The sequence below is a fragment of the Garra rufa genome, chromosome 10 (genome assembly GCF_049309525.1).
Source record: "Garra rufa chromosome 10, GarRuf1.0, whole genome shotgun sequence".
In the NCBI taxonomy this organism is placed as follows: domain Eukaryota; kingdom Metazoa; phylum Chordata; class Actinopteri; order Cypriniformes; family Cyprinidae; genus Garra; species Garra rufa.
In genome coordinates, this window is record NC_133370.1 from 45,544,751 (window position 1) to 45,567,383 (window position 22,633).

The 22,633-nt window shown below is 34.8% G+C and overlaps 2 protein-coding genes across 2 annotated transcripts in view; one reads left to right on the forward strand and one right to left on the reverse strand.

Moving 5' to 3' along the window:
* The first annotated feature begins 655 nt into the window (after nucleotides 1–655).
* On the forward strand, nucleotides 656–9,447 carry arf1 (ADP-ribosylation factor 1). Its single transcript, XM_073848132.1, has 5 exons — nucleotides 656–738; nucleotides 1,715–1,885; nucleotides 1,978–2,088; nucleotides 7,671–7,795; nucleotides 7,878–9,447. The coding sequence occupies exons 2-5, from the start codon at nucleotides 1,741–1,743 to the stop codon at nucleotides 8,037–8,039; spliced, it is 543 nt and encodes a 180-aa protein (XP_073704233.1). The 5' UTR covers nucleotides 656–738; nucleotides 1,715–1,740; the 3' UTR covers nucleotides 8,040–9,447.
* Nucleotides 9,448–16,425: 6,978 nt separating this feature from the next.
* The window catches only part of c10h1orf35 (chromosome 10 C1orf35 homolog), a 15,741-nt gene continuing 9,533 nt past the window's right edge, over nucleotides 16,426–22,633 (reverse strand). The window contains exon 8 of the mRNA XM_073848676.1: nucleotides 16,426–17,477. Coding sequence (XP_073704777.1) covers nucleotides 17,234–17,477 — 244 coding nt within the window. The 3' untranslated portion in view covers nucleotides 16,426–17,233. The remainder of the gene's footprint in view (nucleotides 17,478–22,633) is intronic.

Here is a 22,633-nt window from a genome sequence, read left to right on the forward strand (position 1 = left end):
TGTCTGGGGGGAAACCGAGCTTTCGGCTTTCAACATACTTTGATGCTACACAAATGAATTAGTGCCTTTGTATGCATAAGATTTACTTAAAACGTCTGCAAAGCAATAATAATACATACCTAAAATGACATTTTTAGGCATACAAATATTGTGTTCATCTCAAAAATGAAAATTTAGGGTTGCCTAAATATAATTTAGTCAAGCATTGTCAGCAAAAGCAATGAACTTGATTACACATCCATTTCTAATGTGATAAATAAAATAGAATTGACGAAATGATGAAATTGATGTTGTTATTACTATTATTTGTAGAATGTTGAGAGATCGAACTCAAAACGACTTCTATTTGTATTTTTACATTTATTTTTATATTATATCAATGCTGAGACATTTATAATAGCTATTAAGTTACCTTTTCTCTCATTATTTTGAAGTTGAAGAGAAATGTAAACACGTTAAAAACCGTTACATCGACATAACAACAATATAGTACGTTTTAAATCGTTCATAAGCCGTATAACATATTACTTTACGTGTGTACGTGTTGTACCTGAGTGACAAATTGTGAAAACCATAAGGAAAAAAAACACTAAACACCTGTAATACCAAAACTGACCTACAGAGATCTCTGTTATTTATCACCTTCTCGGCGGAAGTGATGCATTACGCACTGACGTGGCCGGAAACCCGCCATCTTGAGGGAGGAAACGCCTTGAAGTTAAGGAGGAAACTTGAACTGTGAGTTTTTTGTTTTTTAAAAACGTATTAATGTCAATTTTAATTATAGTATTTAAGATGTTACCACCATGGCAGGAAACGATAAATAGTATTATGTGATATGTTACCGGCTGGCAAAAAATAGAATGGGAATTTCGGAGTTAAACGGAATTAAATCCGTTCAGATGTAAGAGTCTCTGACAAAGGAAACAACAATCTATTGACTACATCCAACTTTAAAGTTACTTCTTAAGTAACTAATATTGCATAGATGGTTTAATATGTAGATTTGTTTTAACTGTTAAGCTTAACTTTGTTATTAAATACTATGTATGAGTATTATAGAGCCTTTAATAATCAACAACACAAAACTAGTTTAATCGATTCATTATAAAAGAGACCTGGAGATCAAATCTGACAAGTTAAACCTCACTAAAGTCGGTATGCTTGCTAAATAACTAATATATAAATAATGTATAATATATAAGTAACTAATGCTGCATATATAGACTTGTTTTAACGGTTAACTTTGTTATTAAATACTATGTATGAGTATTATAAAGCCTTTAATAATCAACAACAAAACTAGTTTAATCAGTTAATTTTTAAAGAGACCTAGAGATCAGATCTGACAAGTTAAACCTCTCCAGAGTGGGTATGCTTGCTAAATAAATAATATTTAATTTAAGGTTAGGATAGTTTTGTACTATTGCCCCTGAACAATAATATTTTAAGACTTCTTGTCCAAACTGTTTAGTTAGTGCTTTATTATTAAAATATATCATTATAAGGAATGGTATGAGTGTTATCCTTTTATGAGAGCTTTTTCCTGCTTTTTTTAAAGAGTCACTTGGAAAATCAGGCATGCTTTGTCATTATGTGGACTTGAGTGACTTTATTAAATTTAGACACTTTGTTCATAGCTGCTAAGTGTATGCAATCAGTTTGTGTTATCGTTGGATACTATTTTTAATGAGCTTTTTGTCTTGTGTTTCAGAGGAGTGGAAAAGGCGTCTGTCAAACATGGGCAACTTATTCGCAAACCTCTTTAAAGTCTTCGGCAAGAAGGAGATGAGAATTCTTATGGTGGGTCTTGATGCTGCTGGAAAGACGACGATTCTGTATAAGCTGAAGCTGGGCGAAATTGTTACCACCATCCCAACAATCGGTAGGTGACTAAAATCTGTCTTCTAATATTAGCATGTAAAATAAAATATGAATGCTTATACTTATATTTCGGTTTCTTGTTTTCTCTTCAAGGTTTTAACGTTGAAACTGTAGAGTACAAGAATATAAGTTTCACAGTTTGGGACGTCGGCGGTCAAGATAAGATTCGACCATTGTGGCGCCATTATTTCCAGAACACACAAGGTAAAACTTTTTTACCTCAGTGATACAGTGTATAGTGTTAGAGTCAGGAAGTCCTGTTTATTTGATATAATCTTTGTGTGGACCGTGTTGACAGAAATTTCAGGCTACTGTAATTACACTCAATATGAAAAAGATTAAATAGGACATAGGTTTAGGTTTGTATATGTTACAGTACATTTGTACTGCCACCCAAAACCCCTGTGATTCTTTCACCAAATCTGTGTTTTCTTCCTGGCTCAGGGTTAAATTCCAACATGCCACCATGGTTTACAGTTAGCTGATTGTAATCTCAAAATAAACCTAGACAGAATCAATCTGCATGTTTAGACAGTTTTTGTCAGTATGGACTTCTTGCGCTGAGCTTTGTTGCACACTTGTGTTTTCAAATAGTTCTACACATTAAATGAGATGTATAAACTTTTGGTCTGTACTGTAGATATGAATTCAACTGAAAAAACTTGTGAAAAAATATCTTTTAGGTAGGGTTGTGACAATGAGGAAATTTCCGCTCCGGTTAATCGGCATGGGACAACACCGGTAATACCGGTATCACAGTGGGGGTGGGGGTTTCCTCTTTTTTTCCTGCTTTTAAATAGCTTATAAATGCGTGCGTATTATACTTTCACTTTCAGTTTTGCAGGAATTGGCAATTCGGCGTCAATTGTTTGAATGGACGACAAAGAAACTACAAAAAAAGACTTTGAACCCAAAATATTGCCAAACAGGTGCTTTTGCATTGCTTTTTGACACTAAATCATCCGCCATTCTCTTTCTGTAAATTCGACTCCTCTCGTTGTGATGTTTTATTAACAAATTTCGGAAGGAGCTCGCACAGATAATTAACACGGCCAATTCACCATCAGCAATCACACTCCCTATCCAAGCACTACAAGAGAATCCCTTTAAATAGCCAAGCAGTCTTACCTTCATCATTTCTTGTTTTTGGCCCCTCCCCTCCCCTTACCTTCAGCTCGGGGGAGCGCTTATTGTGTTCGGGGCTTCGGGCCGAATGCTGAGCTCGGAGCCCTCTCCCGGACAGCACGCCAAACACGCTTAACTTTTACGCTGTTTATTATATGTAAGCGCAAACTCGTGAACTCCTCACGTGATAAATGAAATATGACGCATTGTAGCTATGTTCAGTTTTTAATTATAGTGCATGCTCTCGTCTTAAGTAAATTATTTAGAATGATATTTTCCATTCAATTCAAATAAATATTTAATAAAAAAACGAATACTTAAAAAAATAAAATAAAATGTTGGGACGGTGTCACTGTGGAAAAGTGATGTCACCGGTGTTGCGTCTTAAAACCGGTAACACTGTCAACACCGTCTATCGTGGCAAGCCTACTTTCAGGTGGTCAAATAGCAAATAGTGGAGCTCTGCAGCCACCTGGATTTTCCAAAAGATCTTACACTAAACCATGTGAAATTATCCATGTTATCACCATGAATTAAAGTTAGAAATGTGGGTCTTTTATAAAGTGAATTTTACATAAAAAAGCAGTTTTGTATAAAAACCCATTTAAAAAATATTTATTTATTAATTTATATATATTTAAAAAATATACAGTACAGACCAAAAGTTTGACACACCTTCTCATTCATTTGAATATATATATATATATATATATATATATATATATATATTGTATATTGTCGTATTTTGTATTGTAGGCCACCTAGTTAACTATAATGAGTTAAAAATGAGTGCCTGCATTAAGACTTAATAAAAATTGTGACAGGAGAAAAGATATTGGGGATGCACTGAATGTTCAGCAACCGAAACATAAATGTTAGCGTTGCAAATTTACCGTTGTTCTGTAAAATAAAAATAAAAAAAGTAAGACAAAAATAATAACAATCATTACAACAGCTTTATTAATACATTTATTATATCATTCTCCTTTGCTCAGCAAGGCTGCATTTATTTGTGCATTAAAAACCCATGCCTGATTTATGAAGGGGTCTTAAAAATATTATTTTACTAACTTTTGTTAATTTTAAGTTAAATTGTGCTTTTTTTGGTAGGCTATAATGTCTACTAGAATGTTAAAAATGTTCAGTATTAAGTAAATATTTCTAAATTGTTGTAATTTTTTTTTCTTTGAAAAGCAAGACAAAATTGTAAAAAGCACATGTAATTAATGCAATGGTGGAAAAAAATGTGCAAAATACATGGGGGTAAGAACATGAAAAACCGTGTTCGGTAATCGGCCTTCGGCCCAGTGTTTTTTTTTTTGTTTTTTTTTTTTGGTGCATCCCTAAAAGATATTCTAATAAATAACATCAGAATGAACCTTTGTTTATATTAAATGTTTAAACTCATTTCTTTTATTGATAATCGTTTTACTGTATGTAGTTTACATGTTTATGCCAAAGTTCTAAGTTCATATTCATAGAAGTAGTGCTGTCAGTGCATTACTGTTTACGATTATTTAAAATATGCCTAACATTATTTCTTTTTCATTAAAGCAGTTGCCATATTCATTCAAACTAGTTTAAACTGGAATAAGAGTGCAACAAGTAACACAAAAGCAAATTCTGTTTATGAGAGAATTGATTTGTAAATTGAAACTACAGGTATGAAATGTTATCTGTAAGTGAAAAACACTCTTAAAGGAGTTCACTTCAAGAGCAAAAATTTACAGATAATTTACTCACTCCCTTGTCATCCAAAATGTTCATGTCTTTCTTTCTTCAGTCATAAAGAACGTGTTTTTTGAGGAAAACATATTTTAGGATTTCTCTCCATATAGTGGACTTCTGAGAGTTTATACTTCCAATATGCAGTTTAAATGCAGCTTCAAAGGACTCTAAACAATCCTAGCCGAGGAAGAAGGGTCTTATCTAGATAAACAATCTGTCATTTTCTAAAAAAAAAAAAAATTACAATTTATATATATTTAACCTCAAATGCTCATCTTGTCTAGCTTTGCATGAACTGTATTGCAATTCATGATAGTTAGGGTATGTCGAAAAACTCCCATCTCATTTTCTCCTCCAATTTCAAAATCACCCCACATCGCTGCAGAAGTAACAACCCAGTGTTTACAAAGTGAACGTGCAAAGAAGATCAAACACCTTTTACAAATAAAAAGGTAAAACGGCAAGTATGTAGAATAATTTTGAAGTTGGAGGAGAAAATGAGATGGGAGTTTTTCAACATACCCTAACTTCCTCGCCTGGGATTGTTTAGAGCTCTTTGAAGCTGCATTTAAACTGCATTTTGGAACTCGTGGGCACCACTATATGGAGAGAAATCCTGAAATGTTTTCCTCATGGTTTCTTTATGACTGAAGAAAGAAAGACATGATCATCTTGGATGACAAAGGGGTGAGTAAATTATCTGTACATTTTTGTTCTGGACTTGAAGTAATTATTTAATGAGAAGATGAGCATTACTGCTGCAGGTTAGGAGGGAAGTATATGTATTTATTATTCAAATTGCACATTTAGAAAAGAAAATATATCTATAGAGACATTTCTTCAGGTTCAATATAATTCATGTTAACGCAGAAAACAAGATTAATTGTAACTGACAGCCCTAAAATGTAGTAATAATCGACAATAGTATTAATTCTCCTGTGTAACTGTCTTTATATAGCTGCATTGACACTGTTACAGGAAACATCTGAGCTGTATTAAATATAATGTGGAAGTGGTTGTGCAAATAGTCCATTGTGTCTGGTATTGTGGGATAATGACTGATTTAAATGAGAAAACCTTTTAATAAGACACAGAAACAGACATAGTTCTTTAGATAAATATTTAACTAAATATTTTGAGTCAACATGGCTTAAATAATAATAAATGGATATTAATGGGTCTTTTATTTAAAAGAAAAAACTGGGTATTGAAGTAAAAATGTTACTAAAACCACCAATAGGTGGCAGCAGGTCACTGTCTTAATGAGTGAGTCATTCAGTCATGCACTCAACACATTTGTTTAATACCAGATCTAAACAGGGCCAGATTTTTTTAGTTCGCTTACAGATTTGATTAAGTGGTGTTTACAAAATATCATAAAGGTCATTCAAGATTGACTCATGCCTTTTTGCTTAGGTGAAATCCCTAATTTTATGCATGATCTGTAAGACCCCCCTTTCGATTAAACATGTTTTTGGTCTATTCCAAAGAAAAAATGTTTGTTTTTTGTTTTTTTAAGAACTACGCTCACTCAATTTTAAATCTTATATAATTTTATTTACTGTATTTGTGTGTTTACATCGTATTGTTCTAATTTGGTTTTTGCCATGTGGATTGCCTTGAATGCTGAAATGGCAATAAAAATAAACAACTACTACTGTAGACTGAATCAATGACTCACTCGATATGTTAAAAATGGGGATTAATTTAGTAACAAAACAGCTGTGTGTTGCTTGGAGATGCACAAAAGTTTTTCTGTGTCTTTGCTTTGAAATTGATCAATATTGAGACAATATTGTGCCCGACAAAATATTAAATTGTTGTTTATTGAAGTATTACTCAATACTGTAGATATTCAAGGAAAAATCACAGCACTTTTTCTCATGTGATATTGCTAAAGTATACACTACCAGTCAAACGTTCTTGATTTTGTAATTTGTTGTTGTTGTTGTTGTTGTCTTTTTAAAGAAGTCTCTTTTGCTCACCAAGCATGCATTTATTTGATCCAAAGTACAGCAAAAACTGTAAACTATTGGAATATTTTTACTATTTTAAAAAAGCTGTTTTCTATTTGAATATATTTTAAAATGTAGTTTATTCCTGTGATCAAAGCTGAATTCATAGAAATTATAGAAATGAATACTTTTATTTATCAAGGATGCTTTAAATTGATCAAAAGTGATGATAAAGACATTTATAATGTTACAAAAGAATTTTATTTCAGATAAATGCTGTTCTTCTGAACCTTCTATTCATTAAAGAAACCTAAAAAAGCTTAATAATCTGCCAAAGGGGAAAGAAAAAATAATCTTGTTTTCTGTTTGAAATAAGATTTTTTTTTTTTTTTTTTTTCTTACCCCATTGGCAGATTATTTTGCTTGTTCTAAGCAAAAACCTACTTAATTTTATTTAAAGACAATTATTTTTACTCGTCTAGAAAATCCTTCTTGATTTAAGAATTTTTAGATATTTTGACTGGAAACAAGACACAAAAATCTTTAGTAAGAAAAGCAATTTTTGCAACATCGTAACAAGAAATGTTTTTGAGCAGCAAATCACAATATTCAAATGGTTTTAACTTTGATTTTAAAATGTAATTTATTCCTGTGATTTCAATTCAAATAGAAAACAGTTAGTTTTGTTATATTTTGGATCTAGTAAATGCAATCTCTATAAGCAGAAGCCACGTTTGACAAGTAGTGTATATGATATAAATATTAAACACAGGCTTTTTATTTTACCTCATCTTGAATTTTCGAGGCGTTAATGTGTTGAATCAACATCTAGCCAATCTTTGTTGTTTATCTATGTCTCGAACAAAATATAAAGCAGGCATTAAACAGAACGTTTTGTGTAACTAGTCTAAAGCTAGTTCCATTTTAGCCCTTTCTATCACTTACATCAGTCCATTAACCTACTTTTTTTTGCCTTAGGTCTGATCTTTGTGGTCGACAGCAACGACAGAGAGCGTGTGAATGAGGCACGAGAAGAGCTGATGAGGATGTTGGCTGAGGATGAGCTCAGGGAAGCAGTCCTTCTCGTGTTCGCCAACAAACAGGTACTAACAGCTTTCAACTGATTACCTGCAGTTCTTTCCAGTTGCATGTTCTCACACATTTGACACTGTGTTTGTCCGCCAGGATCTACCGAACGCCATGAACGCTGCAGAAATCACGGACAAGCTGGGGCTGCATTCGCTCCGGCACAGGAACTGGTACATTCAGGCCACGTGCGCCACAAGCGGCGACGGCCTCTATGAAGGACTCGACTGGTTGTCCAATCAACTGAAAAACCAGAAATAATGACCTCACTGTACTGATCTTCCTTTAGTTCCATATTCTCAACACTTGCTTTACTCTTTTGTTTTTTTTAAACGAACGGTGCTGGAAGCTGCGCTCATCTCAAACCCCATTAACACGGAAGAACAGGGCCCTGCACTTCATCAAAGTGTTGCCCTCTCGTTTAATGTACATAGTTTTTGGTTGTGAGACAGCTTTTCGAGCACCATTATGCAAAATAGATAGTCTTATGTTGTTTATTTCTGTCTTTTTTCCATTCTTTTTTTTTTACGTTTGAGTCATTGGAACGAGTTTGAAGAACGCCGGTTCTCTAAACTCTCAGGTCTCATTTGAATCTTGCACATGTATTATTTTATTGTGCTTATTATAAGACTCTCTCTTAGATGTACTGTAAACAAAGCTGTTATGCTTGTCTTGAACGGAGTACAGGAAATCATCACGGACACTACCTGCACATATTACGGTTCAATTTTAAGGAAAAGAAACCAAAAATGATTACACACTGTCTTCTCAGCAAAGGCTGAAGTGACCTCTAGCTTTACTGTCATGATGCTTTAGGAGCCATAGAGCTGTTAAAACAGATACACAAAGATTCTCATTACAACATGTATGTATTTTTCTGTTGTACACAACAGATGTTACGTTGTGAGTATGTGGGAGAAATGTTAACAAGGCTCAGGTTAATCAAGGTTTGTAGCAGGGTGAAGTAAAACATTCAGGCACGTAACAGTAACAGTTCATGAAAACAATTGTTGACAATAGTCTTCAATAGGCAAAAATATGCATTTTCTATATGCAAAATATTGCGTTAATTTAATTTTTGGGTGGTGAAATGTGACCTTTTTTTTTTTTTAAGATTTACCCAGAATGAGAAACTGAAACCTTGGTTTTATGCACCTAGCATTAAATTTCAGGTTGTTTTGACACCTTAAGTGTTACTTTCTATTTCTTATACTGGACTCAATCTAACCAGCACCAGAAATGAACAACAGCATGCTACAACTTAGTCTCTAACAAAATCAGTTGTGCATTTTAAATGATTTAAGACATAATCTGAAAGCATATCAATGACAGCTGTTTGAGCTTTCTGTTGTGCATGTAAAAGTAATATTCCCTCTAGAGTAACGGTGCCTTAATGGTAAACAGAGACTCCTGTTTTAGATTAACAACCTTCATGGTCACTGCTAAGGCGACGTTAGGGCTGATGGTTTAAAAGTTACTTCATTATTTATCTTTTTCTCTCTCTTTCTTTCCCAATTAACATCTAATTTGGTAGACACTGATTACTTTGGGTCAAAATTGTGTGAATCTCTTAGCAAAATGTTGTATAGTGTGACTCTTAACCTATGTTTTTTTTAATTATTCATTTTGACAGAAATGCACTGTAATTAAAGATACTAGTATAACTGGACTTTCTGTTGCACTCTTGTTATTCTGAAGCGGCGCTGAAATAATTCTTGACTGCAATGGCATCAATAATTAAACAAGGTATTGTGATGATTCTAAGCATTAGAATTGACATCAGTTTGATTCAAAAATATATTAAAAATGTTAATACTCAGCCCAAAAAGTCATGATTTCTGTTTTTAGGGTCCACTAAAGCTAAATTAATGTGAATGTTTACATAGTAGCCTATGTGAACTGCCAATGTTTTAACTATGAATTCAAATGGAATGATTTCACTGTATTATGTATGTATTATATGTGGCCCTGGACCACAAAACCAGTCTTAAGTAGCACGGGTATATTTGTAGCAAAAGCCAAAGATACATAGTATGGGTCAAAATTATCTATTTTTCTTTTATGCCAAAAAATCATTAGGATATTAAGTAAAGATCATGTCCCATGAAGGTATTTTGTAAATGTCCTACCATAAGTATTTCAAAACTTAATTTTTGATTAGTAATATGCATTTTCAAATACTTATATCTCTGCCAAATATTGTCCTATTCTTACAAACCATACATAAATGGAAAGCGTATTTATTCAGATCTCAATTTAAAAAAAAAAAAACCCTTATGACTGGTTTTGTGGTCCAGGATCACATATTCACTATATTTCTGCCAATTCTGGTGGCCCATCTTACCCCAAGGGTCTAATTTCACCTGGGCAACGATTAATTGCGTTTTTGTGTACATAATATAAGTGTGTGTACTGTGTATATTTATTATGTATATATAAACACACACAAATGCAAGTGTATATTTAAGAAAAATATGTTTATATATTAAATATATTTATATTAATATAAATATATACATGTAAATAGTTTCAAAATATATACTATATGTGTGTGTCTCTATATATACATAATAAATATAAACAATGCACACACATATATTATATAAACAAAAACTTTTAGTTTCGATGCAATTAAACGCAATTAATCATTGCCCAGCACTATTAAAAATACAAACTATAATTTTTACTCCAGAAATCTAAAAACCATAATGCATCTACAAATCCTTCTTTAACAAAAAATACATTAAAACGTTTATATTCATAGCATAATAGAATGCCATGGAATAATTAACCCTAAAATCTCACAAATGTTGCTATTCAGATAAAATGACAAAATTAAGAAGAGCATGGACATTCATCAAATGTGTTGAGATTTTCAGCAATCTGAAATAAATCATAAATTAAAAAGGGGACATCTTACCCCATCTTACACTGTCAATTCACAAAACATTCATTTAGAATTTCAATACATAATTTCAAAATATTAATTCATAGTTTTCAGTGGATTAGAGGTAAAAAATTATATGAATACTGTTCAGTTTCTTGCACAGACCAATCGTTTTGTGTCTTAACACCTGCAGGGTTTAATTTGGTTTTGTCTGTATATGTTTTTTTGACTCTCGAAGTTGTGGGTCCCATTGACTGCCATTATATGGCTGACAGACTGCAACGGTTTGAGTTAAAAATCTTTGTTTGTGTTCTACATCTTGGATGGCCTGGGGGTAAACAGATAAACATCAAATTTTCATTTTTGGGTGAAGTATCCCTTTAATGTCAAGCCCTGATTACAAATATTACAAACCATCAACTACTAACCATTAAAACATTCATTTCCTGTAGTGTTTTTTTGGGACATACAGGTGCATCTCAATAAATTAGAATGTCGTGGAAAAGTTCATTTGTTTCAGTAATTCAACTGAAATTGTGAAACTCGTGATAATGATTTGGCTCACATTTAACAAAAACCCACCAATTCAATCGCAACAAATTAGAATACTTCATAAGACCAATAAAAAATAAAACATTTTTAGTGAAGTGTTGGCCTTCTGGAAAGTATGTCCATTTACTGTATATGTACTCAGTACTTGGTAACGGCTCCTTTTGCTTTAATTACTGCCTCAATTCGGCGTGGCATGGAGGTGATCAGTCTGTGGCACTGCTGAGGTGGTATGGAAGCCCAGGTTTCTTTGACAATGGCCTTCAGCTCCTTTCCTTTTTTTTTTTTTTGGTCTCTTGTTTCTCATTTTCCTTTTGACAATACCCCATAGATTCTCTATGGGGTTCAGGTCTGGTGGTCATTTAACCAACTTTTGGTGCTTTTGGCAGTGTGGGCAGGTGCCAAATCCAGAAGGAAGCATGGAGTGCTCTAAAATGTCTTGGTAAATGGGTGCAGTGACTTTGGGTTTTTTTTAAAAACACAGTGGACCAACACCAGCAGAAGACACTGCACCCCAAATCAGCACAAACTGTGGAAACTTAACACTGGACTTCAAGCAACTTGAGCTATGAGCTTCTCCACCCTTCCTCCAGACTCTAGGACCTTGGTTTCCAAATGAAATACAAAACTTGCTCTCATCTGAAAAGAGGACTTTGGACCACTGGGCAACAGTTCATATCTTCTTCTTCTTAGCCCAGATGAGACGCCTCTGAAGTTGTCTGTGGTTCAGGAGTGGCTTAACAAGAGGAATATGACAACTGTGGTCAAATTCCTGACACTTCTGTGTGTGGTGGCTCTTGATGCCTTGACCCCAGCCTCAGTCCATTCCTTGTGAAGTTCACCCAAATTCTTGAATCGATTTTGCTTGACAAGCCTCTCAAGGCTGCGGTTCTCTCGGTTGGTTGTGCATCTTTTTCCTTCCACTCAACTTTCTGTTAACATGCTTGGATACAGCACTCTGTGAACAGCCAGCTTCTTTGGCAATGGATGTTTGTGGCTTACCCTCCTTGTGAATGGTGTCAATGATTGTCTTCTGGACAACTGTCAGATCAGCAGTCTTCCCCATGATTGTGTAGCCTACTGAACCAAACTGAGAGACCATTTTGAAGGCTCAGGAAACCTTTGCAGTTGTTTTGAGTTGATTAGGCATATCACCATATTCTAATTTGTTGAGATAGTGAATTGGTGTTTTTTTTCCCTCAATTAAAAGAACTTAAACTACTTTAGTCTGTGTGCATTAAATTGATTTAATACACGAGTTTCACAATTTTAGTTGAATTACTGAAATAACTGAACTTTTCCACAACATTCTAATTTATTGAGATGCACCTGTATTCTATTAGGATTTTGTGATATTAACAAGCCACCAATAGAAGGTGACAAATTACCAGCAGAGTAGCATTAGACAGGACAAGAATATATATCAAAATAGATGTGCATTAAGTGTATGTTTGCACGGCAATGTGCTAGAAAAAGTTACACAAGGATACACAAAAACAACTTAAAATGCAGTATAATGCATGGCAGGCCAGTAGTTGGCGAATATGCAGGACAGCACCGTTTTCACAAATGTACATTTTTGTAGTTTACTTGGAGACGATAATGGTATCGTTTTGAAAAATTGTGCACTTCAAAACTTTACGTTTTCATTAACTGGCGAAATGCATAAAAGGTGCATAAAAGGTTTTCCATTTTTTGACAAGGCTAGAGCACCCTCAATTATTTCAGAAGCGAAGTGATTTGATTCTGGAATCGGGTCTGGTTTGGTTGCTTCAGCGTTGGACATGGAAGTGCAGTTTCTCTGCTGAGCGACTGGGCGTTTGAGGGGAGGGTAGAGTTTTCTGGTAAGTGTGCCTAGTGTGAGGGTGTTCTCTTGTGTGCCGGTGTGTCGCTGTCATTAATTCCCCAGTGAAACGGCCTCCAGTTCTCCAAACACCTCCCTCGCCTTCTCAGCAGAAGCACTTTAATAAGTGACAAATAGGATCGGCCGGGCCCTGCGAGGTCAGCAGCCTGGAATCAGGCGCCGGGGCGCTCGGCCCAACGAGGGGGAGGGAAAGCAATCTAGGACAACGTTCCTTTGGCCCGATTAGGCTGCCATGGATAATGCAGCCAAGCCAGTAATACATGGCAGGGAAGGCATGATGGTGGGAAAAGGAGGGGTGCTGCTCTCCTCCACTCCCTTTCGCTGGCTCCCTTACAGGGTGGCTTTTGTTCAGCCCACTCCTGCTGCTCCAGCGGCTTGGGGTTTGTGTGTGGCGCTCGGGCCATCCCTGGGCCTGGATTTTTGCACTTGTCTTTTGTCTGCGCTTTGCTCTTTTCTCGCACGGCCCCAGGTGCCAGCCAACAGAATGCCGCCTTTCACTGCAAACTCAATGCAAATGCAAACACTCCGCTCTATTATAGCGACAGGAGTACATTCCAGCAGTCAGGAAGCAGCACTCAACATAAGAACAAAACAGATTGAGAATACAATATCTGAAGGATTGAGGTGTGGAGGTGCATTGGTGATTCGACGACGACAAACACGGTTTATTTCACCAAACATATACAAGAATAAAAAGTAGTCATGTCTGCTATAATCCGGTCATATTCTCCATGTTTTCTCTGTATGAATCAAGGACCAAGATATGTCTAGGTTACATCTGGGAACCAGATGAGTCCTCCCCAATTTGACTTTGTTGCAATATGGAACTCTTGCATTATTATTGACATTTTATTTTCTTATTTTAATACTGTATGGTTGCTTTGACACAACTTGTATTGTAAAAAGCGCTGTATAAATAATCTTGACTTGAAATCTTGATTTCATCTTCAATCAATCAAAAGACAAAAGAATTAGCACAAATTTAAACAGTCGTATAACAAAAGGTTTAATAATCTTTTTGTTTGAGTATTTTAGGGAGTCAATTTTAATAGCCTAAAACAAGCTTAATTTTCTTTAACCAAAATTTGATGAAATGTGACTCAAGACATGTTTTAGACAGATTTCCTGAGATTTAACCTTAAAAAAAATAGAGTTACTATTGGAAATGCAGTCTTTGTTGCATAAAACATGTCACATTTCACTTAAAAATAATTTTAAGAAAAGGTAAAGAAATTTGATTTCAAAGCTTATATTTAGGCCTATCACATTTTTTTGCATTGCGATATTATTTTGATGACAATTTTTTCTTAACTTTATCCCAAAATTTTACATTGAATAAATTGTTGTTTGAGTTGTTGTTGTTTTTTTGTCATTGCAAATTTTTTATTCAATCTTTTTCTGATTGCTATAATAAAAGAAAGGGTTTTTTTAATCAGAATAATTAAAAACTCTATATTATGCATTCCAGGCCAGTAGGTGGCGATATTACTTTGTAAAGAAACCCGCAAAGATGCAAAAATAAAAAGCATGGGACATGACATCAATGCTTTCACAAATTCACGTTTTATAGTTTATACACAGATGATAATGTTATTGTTTGCAAAAAAATATTTTACAAATCTGAGGTGCATTGATCATTAGACGACGCCATGTTGTAAAAACACGGTTTATTTCACTAAACATTCACGAGAATAAAATGTGATCATGTCTGCTGTGTTTTATCTTTATGCATCGAAGACAAAAACATATCTAGGTTACATTTCACCTAAAATAAAAAATGTTTTCAAAGCTTATATTTAGGACTATTAACATTTTTTGGATTGTGATATTATATTCATGACAATTTTTTCCTAATTTTACCCCACAATTTTAATTGTAATACATAACTTTGAGATTTTTGTCCAGAATTGTTAAATTCCAATTAAGTTCCAATCTTTTACTGATTGCTACAATAATAATAATAATAATAAAGTTTTTCTAAATCAGCATTTGCACAATTATAACAAAGTGCAAACTTTTTATTTTGGGGTAAAATTATGTCACAAATTTTGATGGTCAATTTTAATAGCCTGAAACAAGCTTCATTCAAAATTTGATGAAATGTGTGAACCAAAGACATGTTTTGGACAGATTTCCTGAGATTCAACATTATAAAGTACAGTTACTAAAGAAAATTCAGTCGCACTCTTCAGAAGGAGAGTGCTGGATGCATTGCCACCGCAGCATCTTATTAGTTAAACCTTTAAAAAGTTTTACTTTATGTTTTTTTCACATACAGACAAAATGATTGCTGTTCATACAGATCTGCAAAATCAATTCAAAATGCTGTATAATGCATGCCAGACCAGTAGGTGGTCTTTCTAAAGAAACACTACACAAACATGTGAAACGCACTTGCATGACATTAACAAATTTACAATTTTCAAAGTTTACACACAGATGATAATGGTATCGTTTTCAAAGACTTTTTTTCCTTAAAGGTGCCATAGAATGGAAAAATGTATTTACCTTGGCATAATTGAATAATAACAGTTCTGTCCATGGACATGACATACCGTGAGTCTCAAACACCATTGTTTCCTCCTTCTTATATAAATCTGGTGTTTGCAAAAGACCACTGAAAATAGGCTAATTCTAACATAACACCAACTATTACGTAATAGTCGGGATCATGAATAGTTACGCCCCCAACATTTGCATCGCCCAATCATCAGAAGTTCTGCGGGTAGGCTATTGTGATAAAAACAAAAAACAAAGCTAGGACAATAGCGAAAATGGCAGATCACTGGAATAAATGTTATGTTCCAGGTTGTGCAGGAGATGTTAAGTGCAGGGATGGTTGGTGTCTGTAACTTACTCAGAAAGGCAAAGAAAACCAATAACGTGCCCTAATACAATAAGGCGAGAAGCTGAAGGAACACGGTTAGCTTACTGCTAGTGCTAGCCTGTTACATTGCAGTACATAAGATTTCACTTACCACATAAATGGAGAGCTGAAGAGATGACTGCACAGACGATGGCGAATGATTTACAGATCCTGAGCATCACTAACAAGCATCTAAACTTATGTGCAATCACAAAAGTGTAAGTAAAATGATGGTGCATTCAAAACGGCAGTTTCAATAAACCGCATATTAATAGCGGCTCGAGCTCCATGATTAAATATATATTTTCCTTCATGTGCGAGCTACTGAAATGAGCCAATCAGAGCAGAGCTCATCATTATTATTCATGAACCTTCCAAATAAGGTAATAACAGACCATTTAATTCTAGGGACAAATCACTAAGGTTGTAAATGGACCTGTAAAACCATTTCTGGAGAATTTTTGCCCTTTCCTATGCCATATACCTTCTATGTAGATATCAGAGAACAATTTAAAATATTGTATCAATGCATTCTATGGCACCTTTAAAAAAAGTTTAAGGTGTATTAAAGATTTGACGACTCCACATTTTAAAAACACGGTTTATTTCACCAAACATGTACAATAATAAAAAGTGATTCTTCTTATGCATCGAAGACTAAAACATGTCCAGGGTCCAGGTTACATTTCACTTTAAAAAAAGAAAGATTGATTTCAAAGCCTGTATTTAGGACTATAAATATTTTCTGCATTGTGATATTTCATGCCAATTTTTTCCCTAATTATAACCCTAATATTTTGATACTTTATGAGTTTTTTCCATTCCAGATTGCTATAATAAAACAAACTTTAAATCAGAATCTGCACAAATCAGTACAACAAATGATGTATTCATCTTTTTTATTTGAGTGTTTTATGTCAAATTTTCATGGTCAATTTTAAGTTTGAGTCAAGAAAATGAGGCACGTGCCTTATTTTCTTGACTCAAACGTAAATTTGAGGAAATGTGACAAAAGGAAGTTTTGAACAGACTTCCTGAGATTCACCATTAAAAAAGTAGAGTTACTAAAGGAAATGCGGTCTTTGTGTACACACCATCCTAATGAGTCTGACGGTGAGGTTTTACTCTTCATTTACAGGAAAAGTGTAATGTACCCAAAAATCCACACTGGTCTGCTGCACATGCATCTGCCACGTCTTTTGGCCTAAGTTGTCCAGAGTCTGACAAAGGGGCTGATGGAGTCCATTCTCAGGGTGAGGAGGTGTGGATAAAGGGCCAATAGCGGGGCATCAGTCGTCTGAGCTGCTATCGTGGCGCCGCCGGTAGCTTTGTGACGGGGAGCCTCGAGCAGCGCGGTGGCCGTCAGAGGACGAGTCCGTGTCGTGCCGTCGGCGGCGGTGCTGGTGACGGGGGGTCAGGGTCCTGCGGTCGGCCTTTGGCCCCCCTCCTGAATGGCTGTCACGGGCTCTGGCTCCACTCTGACTGCTCCTTGATGGATTAGGACCATGGTGGTCCCGGGGATCTTTTCTCCGCCTGGGGAGCACAAAACACACCTAGACAATCATTTATTCCTGGCGAGCATGGGAAGTTTGGTTCCGTTTGAGGGGACGCCGTAAGTCAGACATGGGCTATGAGGAATAGACGGTCCTCGTCTACTGTTATAGAGACCAGTGTTGGGGAAAGTTACTTTTAAAAGTAATGCATTACAATATTGAGTTATGTTACTTAGTTACTTTATATGGAAAGTACTGTGTTACGTTACTTTAGCGTTACTTTTTAAATCTGGGCAGGGCTTGCTTGTTCGTTTTTAATATAAAAAGTTAAATTTTAGGCAAATGTAAAAGCCTTTTTACACCAAAAGCCTCAGGCTTAGAGAAAAGTAAATTGACGTCTGTACAGTAGACCGCAGAAGAAAAAAGTCAACTCTTCAGCAATTAAAAAAAGGAAAACAAATGTTAGATTATCTTGAGTAATTTTTGCTTATTAGTATGGATGATTTGATCATCAAAGATCGGCAGCAAAGACATTGGTTAATTAAATGGGATTAAATACAAAAAGGATATTTGTATTATTTAACATTTAATTATTGCAGGTTTGCATTGAATTTCACTGTTTTTATTCATTTTGAGGAATACTGTATCTTTTTTTAGTGAGTGAGATGAATTAATGCATGTTCACATTTATTCTAGAACTAAAGTAACATCTTACTCACAATTTCTCTCAACATGGGGACAGGAGAGCTTTTAATCAATAAATGGGGGGAAAGTAACTCAGATATTTTCTTGTCAATTAAAAAGTAACGCATTACTTTACTAGTTACTTGGAAAATGTAATATTATTACGTAACTTGGTTACTTGTAATGCGTAACCCTTAACACTGACAGAGACATCATGTGAATATAAGAGTCATTCTATAATTTAGGGTACATTTCGCATCAGAAAAAAGTATCTCTCAATAAAACAACTGTTGGTTTCATTTGATAAATGTGACGCTGGACCACAAAACCAGTCATAAGGGTCAATTTTCTGAAAGGACAATATTTGTCCGAGATACAACTATTTGAAAATCTGGAATCTGAGGGTGCAAAAAAATCTAAATATTGAGAAAATCGCCTTTAAAGTTGTCCAAATGAAGTTCTTAGCAATGTATATTACTAATTAAAAAGTAGTAATTAACTAATTAAAAATAAGTTTTTATACATTTATGGTGGGAAATGCACAAAATATCATGGAACATGATCTTTACTTAATATCAGAATGGTTTTAGGCATAAAAGAAAAAAATTATAATTTAGACCCATACAATGTATTGTTGGCTATTGCTACAAATATTGAAAAATAAGTGCTCAGGGGTCGCAAAATTTCAAAATCTGGTCCTATTCAATTTGTAAAATATAGGAAATCAGACAGGAGTCTGATTGTCAATCAAAAATATTTTCAATACACAATTATCAAGAAAGAAATTTTATTTCACTATTTATAGGGTATCTCAATTTTATGCTATTTATGACCATCTTTAAGAGTTGCACAAGTAAAATGAACAGTATGAGTTGGACAATGTCTACAGTAACATATTAAGCCATAAAATGCCATGATTTACAGTTCAGATACAGGTTTTCACAAAAACTAAAATTTTATACCATGGCATTTCAGCCATTAGACCATTAAAAGGGATAAATCAAGCATATAATTTATTATATTTATTAATTAATATTTGTCTTAATTGTTGAGATTTTTTGAAGGCACATTAACTTCTTTCCCATTTACAACTTTGTTTGCTGCGTAAAAACATGGGTCGATATTTGCATAGATCTGACCATAAACAGCAATAAAGGCTTATTGTATATGCAAATTCATTCTCTGCCACAAGGTGGCTCATAATTTTAATGGCAGGCCTTGTCTGGCCAACCAAATGTATTATAAAAATATTGCAAACCAACAATAGGTCACTGGATATCAAATATAGAAAAAAATGAAAAGGACATTCACCATAATGTGTTTCTGCTGTAGAAGAAAATGATGTCACATGGTTTTGTGATAAAACATTTTTTTAGATGTCAGGGGAAACAGAAATTTGTTGGAGTAAAGAGTAAAATAAAATATTTTCTTTTTAAAAACAAAATTATATTTAAACTTAATCTATTTATTCTTTTTAAGGTATTTAGATTGTAGAGTGGTAAATTTAACATGGATAATATTGACTTTAACATTTTTTATTTTTTATTTTTTAACTCAAATAAATAGAGGACATTGTAAAAACTGACATTGAAAAAATATATTAGTATTATCAATGGACATGAAATTATAGAATAAGCCATATGTATACCCTAAAAAGTGAACGTTGAAGTACTTATTTGACAGACCAGATTAAATAAGAGTAGTTTTCATTAGTTAACTTTTCTACAGGTCGTTAGATTGGGACAAGCTCTGTGAAAATTCACAGTAAGAGAAGTGAAAGAAATGTATTAAATATTATTTAAAAATATACTCTGTATACAAGTCATAAATGACATGACTGTAACTTCTGAGCCCTGACTGAAAAGTTAAAAAATTAAATTAAATAAGACTAGCATTTGAGAGGCCTAAAACATATTTGCCATTAACGTAAATGTCTAGTTCTAGTTTAAGTTTGAGGATAATTTTTACAAAACTGTATTCTGCAAATTAAATTTAGCAGTCTTTTCAAAAAAGGACACTTTAAAGGAGAACTCTGGTGTGATATTGACCTAAAGTGTATTGAATCATGATACCGAGTGTGAACGTACCTTGCATATCTCATCTCGGTTTGTGTCCAGCTGTCCGAAATCTGGGGTCAGTTAGCCGATGCTCACAACAGGCTGTCTATGAGAGTGAACAGGGCATCGGAAAAGCCATGTAAATAAATCACTGTTTTACGCCATTTACGAGGCACAAAGTAGCTCCACACTTCATCGGTAGACTTCCAAGGCTCTGACATTTAAAACGAGACATTGAGAACTCAGAAAAAGCACCGGTAGTTTATTTACAAGAAGATTTATACAGACATCTTCCACCAGGAACAGAGCGGTGGCCGCCATCTTAAATGTAGTCACGATAAGTCGAGTGTCGAGCACGAAGGAAACTACAACCTGATACGTTGATAACCTGATAAATTCATTGGTGCTCGACACTCGATTTATCGTGACTAAGTTCAGGATGGCGGCGACCGGATTTTCTTTCCCAGGTACTGTCTGTATAAATCTTCTTGTAAATAAACTACCGGTGCTTTTTCTGAGTTCTCAATGTCTCGTTTTAAATGTCAGGGCCCTTGGAAGTCTACCGATGAAGTGTGGAGCTACTTTGTGCCTCGTAAATGGCGTAAAACAGTGATTTATTTACATGGCTATTCCGATGCCCTGTTCACTCTCATTGACAACCTGTTGTGAGCATCGGCTAACTGACCCCAGATTTCGGACAGCTGGACACAAACCGAGATGAAATATGCAAGGTACGTTCACACTCGGTATCATGATTCAATACACTTTAGGTCAAAATCACACCGGACTTCTCCTTTAAGTAGTTGTAATTAGATTGAATTATGTTTTAAAAAGCGTGTAATCAGATTACAATTAATTTTTTTTAGACATACTATTCACAAAATGGCAGTAAATTATTCATAATTTGTTATTTTTTTCATTGAAATTATTAATTAGAAAACATTCCTGACACTTATATACAGTCCCTGACAAAAGTCTTGTCGCTTATATATTTTGTAGAAACACCTGCTATTAACCTGACTTTTAGTTAATCAATTGGTGTTAGAAATAGCTCATATGAAAAGCTAAAACCCTCCCAAATGACGTTTAATGCACTGAAATAAATTAGTTTCACTGAAAAAAGATTTATCATTTAATCAAGACAGAAAGGTCAAATTTTTGTCGCCTATACAGAAATTGAACAAATTTACTGCAAATACAAAAATATGTCAGCAAATTAAGTAGTGGTGCTGTGAGATCCAAATTTAATATCTTGAAGGACTGCATCCATGCGGTTTGGCAAGGATTCATACAATTTATTGATGAAGTCATCAGGAATAGCAAAGAAAGCAGTCTTGCATGCCTCCCAGAGTTCATCAATATTCTATGGTTTCGTCTTCCATGCTTCCTCTTTCATCCTACCCCACACATGCTCAATGATTTTTATGTCTGGTGACTGGGCTGGCCAATCCTGGAGCATCTTGATCTTCTTCGCCTTGAGGAACTTTGATGTGGAGATGGAAGTATGCGATGGAGCACCATCCTGCTGCAGAATTTGGCCTCTTTTATGGTTGGGAATATAAGAGGTAGCTACGATTTCTTGGTATTTTAGACTATTGATGTTGCCTTCCACCCTGCAGATCTCTCGCACACCCCCATACTGGATGTAACCCCAGACCATGATTTTTCCGCCACCAATCTTCACTGTTTTCTGGGTGAATCTCGGATCCATGCGGGCTCCAGTAGGTCTCCTGCAATATTCGCGGCGACCGTGGTGTAATTCAACAGAAGATTCATCTGAAAAATCCACCTTCTGCCATTTTCCAGCGTCCATCCTTTTAGCAGGCTGTGGGCCTTGGCAGATGCCACAGGGTTTTTCAATTGTCTTTTGTTTAGTGCTGGCTTCTGGGCACTGATTCGACCATGGAGGCCATTTTGAGACAGAATCTTAAGAATCTGTCTCAGAATCTTAAGCCTCATCTGTGAAACCGGGAATTAAAGCATCAATTTAATCTTAGGGGGACTGATATTTTATATTGAAGGGGTTTGGAAATTTCTGCATGTATGAACAAACGTTAATAAACATGGAAACATCATATTTTTGTCTCCCACTAGTGGCTGGTGCGTGCAATTCCACTGAGAGACTTTATGAATGTACAGTCCCTGACAAAAGTCTTGTCGCTTGTGTACACATTGACTTGAAGTGCTGCTGAAATATATTTCTAATCAAGATTTTTTTTACAAGAAAAAGCTCATTTTAATCCCAAAAGCTTTGGTAATAATGTTTCAGTGCAAAACGAAACTGTCAAAAAGTATTCTAATATTCACAGCTTGGTAAAGCCCATTGAGTCAATTTTTGCAAAGACATAAGTGTTGTCGCCTTGACATTTGAGCTTAACATGTGACTAATAATGGATCAATTAGGTCTCAGGTGTGTATAAAATGAACCCCAGTACACTAGACCTTCACATCAACT

Coding starts and splice junctions, on each gene's coding strand:
- arf1 (XM_073848132.1), top strand. CDS start 1,741: ATGGGCAACTTATTCGCAAACCTCTTTAAAGTCTTCGGCAAGAAGGAG. Junction 1,886..1,977: donor TACCACCATCCCAACAATCG/GTAGGTGACTAA, acceptor TTTCTCTTCAAG/GTTTTAACGTTGAAACTGTA. Junction 7,796..7,877: donor TCGTGTTCGCCAACAAACAG/GTACTAACAGCT, acceptor TTTGTCCGCCAG/GATCTACCGAACGCCATGAA.